Source organism: Zea mays, chromosome 7, assembly GCF_902167145.1.
Source record: "Zea mays cultivar B73 chromosome 7, Zm-B73-REFERENCE-NAM-5.0, whole genome shotgun sequence".
NCBI lineage: Eukaryota > Viridiplantae > Streptophyta > Magnoliopsida > Poales > Poaceae > Zea > Zea mays.
Window position 1 is genome coordinate 51,791,078 of NC_050102.1, and position 6,867 is coordinate 51,797,944.

At 45.8% G+C, this 6,867-nt stretch overlaps 1 protein-coding gene across 1 annotated transcript; it reads left to right on the forward strand.

Moving 5' to 3' along the window:
* The first annotated feature begins 748 nt into the window (after positions 1-748).
* Positions 749-1,420, forward strand: LOC100274612 (uncharacterized). The gene is given in 2 exon segments (NM_001351630.1): positions 749-890; positions 994-1,420. Coding segments are annotated over 2 exon segments (222 nt in total). The 5' UTR covers positions 749-851; the 3' UTR covers positions 1,177-1,420.
* Positions 1,421-6,867: the final 5,447 nt, after the last annotated feature.

Genomic DNA, 6,867 nt, shown 5'->3' on the forward strand with positions numbered 1-6,867 from the left:
CAATAATTAAATCAATAATAACAGTGGAACATGATCATAGTTCAGAATAACATTAATCCCAAAACCAGGTAGAGCAACTCCATGGTTTTCGTGACCTTTCGCCGAGGCTAGGCTGGGGGCTGCACTCCTGTCCGAGATGAGCTCGGGCAATGCGGAAATTGCCTTTTTGTGAAGGAGGGGGCCCTCGGACGAGACGGGGATTTCTCCCGAGCGCTGCCTTCGTTCAAGGATGGGCTCAGACGAGACCGAGTTTTGAGCGACCGTGATTCAACCCTGCTAGCGCTCTTCGTTCGAGGATGGGCTCGGATGAGACGGAGTTTTGAGCGACCGTGATTCAACCCTGCTTGATTTCGGGGAACGTGTTTTGTGATTTCTCGATAATTAAATGTTAGGTATGTTTAGGGGCACAATCTGAGTAAAGTAATTATGATACCCGACAACGACAAAAATTTAGAATGTGCGGTGTATTTTATTCTTAATTAAAATAGAGATGTAATTAAGCTTTTATAATTTAATAGATTTTTTTCCCTTGGTAATGAAGTGGCACAGTGGCACGCGTGTAGCCGCGAGTGGCAAAAACAATAGAGTTGGAGCGGACAGGTGTTTGGCGGTATAGGGCCCTGCGCGGCGTGGTCGGCTCCGCGGCCGGCACTTGTCCGGCAACTACCACACCTCGCCCTCTTCTCGTAGCTTCGGCCACCGCAACAAAAGGTACGTAGGCAGCTGTACGTGAGCACCTGTGCCCGACTCAACCAATCTACTCGCTGCTACAACAGAGTTTGCCTGTTGCCTTGCTTCCACCTCCCGGCTGCAGCTGCACCTGCTGCTCGATCGGATCGGCCGCGCGCGGCATGTCGACCACCACCCCCACCAACGCCGCCTCCCAGCAGGTATGTACGCTGTACGCAACTACAGTAATCGTCAGATCATCGTTTGATTAGGAATTATCTGTTTTTGATCTTATATATTGGTCGGTATATGCATATATACAAGGGCGACGACGCTGCGGCTGGCCGCGCGGACAAGAAGCCGGCGCAAGAGACGGTGACGAAGACGGTGCAGACGGTGGAGGTGCGGTCCTCGGCAGGGCAGCCCGACGAGGAGGGCGTGCTCAAGCCCGTGAAGGTGGTGCACGAGATCCCCGCCAAGGACAGCTCCGGCGTCAAGCAGGACTAGGACTAGCTAAGCTGCCTAGCTCGATCGATCATCTAGCTAGGATCGATGCTGCTGCTGCTAAGCTGAGTGGATTTGATGCTGCTGCGGTCAGAAATCTTATCGTCATTTCCACCCCCCAACCAGATCCTAGCTAGTAATTGCAAATAAACAAATGTTGCGTTGGATCCTAATGTGAATTAGTGATCTGTGCGGCCTGCCGCTTCATTTGTAAACATGTACTAATAAGACGCCTGATTTTGTGTTCGACACGATTTGTTGATCAAGCGTCCTACCGTTTCTCGAGTATCCCGTTGAGAAAATAAACAGTTTTTTAAATCAAAACCAGAACATAAATGATCAGATCTGTAGAGAAAATAAATAAATTTTAAATTAAAATCAAAGCATCAGATACGACTGGTATGATCAGTCCTCGTGTACTAATTACATCAAATAATACGAATACGCTTGTGGAATAATTAAATTCAATTACATAAATATATAATTAGATTAAATAATATACATATAAATACTAGCACGGATATTGTTATACTAGTTAGATTAAATAATTAGATTAAACATCATAGACACAAACATTATTAATATGGACATGGACATACTAGTTATCGCAGCCGAACATGCTTAATATGGACATGGACATACTAGTTGGACCACTAAACAACAAAAACACAAACATTTTTAGTATCGATAGTGTGTTGACATACCGGTTAAATTAAGGCTCCGTTTGGTAAATTAGTCCCTTCATTTTAGTCTCATTTAGTCTCTAAATTGTCAAAACGGTGGGACTAAGAGTCTGTTTGATTTAGCTTTTTTCTGACCAGTTTTTCTGAAAATCTGGCTGTGGAATAAACAGTTTTCTCTAAATTGTTTGTCTCTAGTTCCTCAAGGGGTGACTAAAAGTGACTAAACCATATAAATTCCACCTTTTATCCCTTTTTCTCAGCAGAATGTTAATGAGTATTTTAGTCATCTTATAATTCATTTAATACGTTTTAATTAATTTTAGTCCCTAGAACCAAACACAGTAAGGACAAAACTTTAGTCTCATAACCAAACTTTAGTCCCACTAAAGAAACCAAACGGGACCTAACATAAACACATAAATATTATTCATACGCTAGATATGATTCGGATAAAGCATTGTTCATATGGTAGTTATGATTAGAATATTGTTTAGATTAAACAACGTGAACAAAAAAGAAATATTGTTTACATAGTTAGAGATAGTACGAGATTATACTATATATAGTATGAGCATTGCTAGATTAACCAGCATCTATAGAAACTAGTATGTATTGTCCATATACTAGTTCGATTAAACAGTTTAAACAATGACATTATATCATGAGTCGTGTAGCATTCGTCTAAGGATGAAGATGATAGTTAAACTAGTACCATGCCCATGTGGTGTAACTGTACTGTACTATATTTTTATATTTTTTTATTCATACAATTAGTTTTTAAGGGGATGGACTGGTGGAAGAAAATTAAAAGATGCATAAAAATATATATGGATGCGTCGACGATGCCATTTCGTGCTGGCGTCCATGACGGAGGCGCTCGACTTTCACACCATGCTCGACATCTACGAGGTCTTGGAGGCTGAAGACATTAGCGATGAGCTACAACAGTAAGTATCATGGGTTGTCTTTTGAATACAATGAGCCAACCTACGATTCCAAGCAACATTGAATTTTGCAAACAAGGTGTTGAGCACTAAAAAGAGTCGTCGGACGGTCCGCGCCTGTGAGTCGGACGATCCGCGCAAGCGCAGAACAGATTAGAGTTTCAAGTTTCTTGCTATGTTTGTTGGCGAGAATCTCGGGATAAGCTCGGAATTTTGTTGGTAACGGGTCCAGCCCCCTCCTCTATAAAGCAGAGAAATACGACCGATTTTATGAAACAATCGAACCCTCAATCAATACAATTTACATTTATTCTTAGGAGTAGTTCTAGTCTAGTTCTAGGTTAGTCTTCCAATTCCCAAATTCTTCGCTTCTCTTAGACTCTACGTCGATTAGAGGAGTCTAGGTCGGTGCCGAGCCTAGACATCACCTAGGATCTCTCCTCCCCGACGATGTCCCTCCTGGGAGCGAGATCCAGACACTGCCGGCGATCTTCTGCCGCCCCTGCACACGCGCGGACCGTCCGGCTGTCAGGCAGGAAATCCTAGCCTCGCACCAGGCCACGGACCGTCCGCCCCTGTGCAGAGAGCACCGCCGCTGGTTCATGTTGAGTGATTGGCGCCCGAAAAAGGTGTCAACATACTTTTTGGCGACTCTGCTGGGGAAAACACATCTAGACCCATCAAATCGGCCCTCAATGGCCGGTTCAAGAGATAGTTCTGAAGTCTCCCCCAGCAACATTATAGAGCCGACTTGGGAAACCTTGCCGGCTGACAAACAGCTCCAGTTCGAGAAGCATAAGGAGCAACTGATTCAAGAGGCGAGGGCGAAGTTCCTGGCCAACTTCAAGGTGGACAGGAACAACAAAGTCGTCCGACAACGGGCGACGGATCAGGCTTCGCTCCGACCCACACCAGATATCTCCAATGTGAGTAATACAAACGAGTTACAATCTCTTAAGAATTATGTAGATGAACAACGAGAACAAATGCAAAATATCATAGGGGGTATGCAAAGCGATTATAGGAGACTAGTACGTGCATTTGATAAATCTAGTATTGCAAATTTTCCTTCGCACGAGGTTGAATTAGGAGGTAACACGCGTAATACATCGGCTATAGGTTGTCACGACCAGTCACAACGCCTTTATGGGATGCCAATGGATATATACCCTGAGCAACCACAAATCGACAGTAAATCAGTCGATCTGCACATGCCCGGACCGTCCACACGTGAGCGCGGACCGTCCGGGCCAGCAACGACCGGGCCCATTTTTAATGAGTTACCCAAACATGCACCCGAGCTGCAACATATGGCATAGAATTTAAACTACCCAGTCGGACTATCCGCATGCAACGACGAACGGTCCCCATATAATCACGGACGGTCCAGGTACATGTACGGACATTCCGCGCATGAGTTTTTTGAGGAGGATTGTTACCTGAATCCTCGCCCGTCCCAGCAACACTTCCCATCACACTATACGTTGCATCAGCCCATTAATAGAAAATCACGAGCCCAGGAAAGTTTTGCGGCCCCGCCTAGAAAGCCGGAAAGGAACGATCAATCCTATGAGCAATATAGGGTAAATGGCAATGCACCACATAGCTCAAACCAATGGGGGGGAAGACAACATACTAATATCCAACCAACCCCACCTATGTTTGACCAGAGAGCCGGTGGTCTCGCACTGGCTGCCATCGATATAGTGAGGGGGGAAATAGTCGGGGCGTTCCGAGATAAGCTCGGAGTAAGCATGGTGCCTGGGGGGCAATCATATCGGAAACCTTATGACAGCCGATTTGATCACCACCCATACCCCCAGGGAACCAGGATACCCGAATTCGCAAAATTTTCGGGTGACCAAGGAAAAAACACGCGCGAACACATAGGCCAGTTATTAGCACAATTAGGAGAATTTGCCAACATAGAAGCATTTCGCGTGCGTTTATTTTTATTGTCTTTAACAGGAACCGCGTTCGCATGGTACGCCACTTTACCTCCTAATTCTATTTTGTCATGGGGGGAGTTAGAACAAAAATTCCATGATCACTTCTTTTCCGGTGATTATGAATTAGATCTGGTAGACCTAGTGGCCCTACGACAGGGGAAGGACGAATTGGTTAATGAATACATCTGGAGGTTCCGAGATACAAGAAACCGATGCTTCCAAATACACTTAGCAGAAAAACAGCTAGCAGGATTAGCCTTTAATGGACTGAGATATTATTTAAAAGAAAGATTAGAAGGCATCTAATTTTTCACGCTAGCACAATTACACCAGAGAGCTTTGGCTTGTGAAAGCCAAAGCAAAGAGACTGCCAAAACTATTCGTCACAATGTCCATATAGTAGAGTGCGACCAAGTAGCTCGAACGACGAATCAACAGAAGTATATGCTGCTGAAATGGTTTGGCCAAAGCAGGCCAAATCTTCGGCTTGTTCTTTCTTGCAGCCAGTTCAAAAGAAACGACAAGAGGAAGTTAAGTTTACATTTAATGTTGGTAAATGTGATAAATATTTGATGAATTACTCAAAAATGGCAACATTAAAATAAATCACACTGTTCCATCCGCCGACGAGCTAAAACGTCGTGCATACTGCAAGTGACATAACTCATTTTCTCATGCCACTAATGATTGTAATGTATTCCGTCGACAGATTCAATCGGCCATTAACGAAGGATGATTGAAATTTCAGGAAATGCAGGTGGACACGGAGCCCTTTCCGATGAACATGATCGATTTTGAGGGCAAGAGGATCCTGGTTCGGCCAAACACAGCCAATAAGGGCAAAGACAAAGAGATAATCATCGGTAACGCAAGAGAGGCCGATGGGAATCATAAAATTTCTTGCAGGAAAGTGGTGGCCGAGAAGACTCCCGATGGAGGGGAGACTCTTAAGGTGACCATCACGGCCTCCAGCGCTGGGGGGCAAGCGCAGACCAAGGGGCAGGAGCCTGTGCTGCGCATCTCGGACGGTCCGACGCACAGGCGCAGACGGTCCGGGACCACGTCAGATGGTCCGGAGAACTCCAGCGGACGGTCCGGTCATACTCAAGACCCGCAACGACCACGTACCTTCAAACCACGACGACCAGAGATAGGTACGTGGAAAACAAATACATTTAAAGCAGCTGGTCGGCTGGTCAAATCCGACCCGACTTTCGATCAATTATTGTCCAAATATGTGAAAAAGAAGGCCGACCCTAGTGACCGGCCAGCAAAGCGACCTCACTCGCCCATTCGTGAGCAATATCAGGTAAGACCGATTGGACCACCTCACCAATCAGAAAAAATGGAGGGTCATACTGTCCAACTAAGACCTAACATACCTACATGGACACCTCCACCCCCATATCCACCTATGCCATATCCATATGCATACATACCTCCACCATATGTCCCAAATCAAATGTGGGGCATGCCACCATATCCACTTGGGATGCCACAGTACCCCGCTTGGGGGGGCACCCCAAACATCTATATTCGACAGGTTAGCACCACCAGTACAAGACCGATTGAGTGCCGCTCAATCCGGTCACCAGACACAGGCCCAACAAGATTGCTGGACTACTCGGCCTCAAAGGCCGACCAATCCGGTAGGGGGGCATATGCCTGCAACAACTGAAAGAACGACAAAAAAACATCATCAAAATAGGTACAACGGATGTCGTCATACAGAAAGAAAGTGAAGGGCCGATGATTTTTGGTGAATCGGCCAACACGAACAAAACAGAAGATACGACTGCCTTCAAAATAACTCCATGCCTCGATGGTGCCCAGCGGGATTGACACGGTCCCAAAAGCGAAAATTACAACGCCTAAGAGCAAAAGAGAACCAGGAAAAGGAGGCGGAAAAGATATTCAATGACACACATCCACAGTACCCGCCACCGCAAAATAAATGGAGACCAAAGGCCGTTGAGGAAAAGCAATCGACCACAAAAATAGAAAATAAAACAACACTTGTGCAACACCCTGCAGGTATGGCAGACAGCCCAGCTAAAAAGGACGGACCATCTACACAAGGCGCGGACCGTCCGACCCTTGAGTCCGGACGGTCCGCAC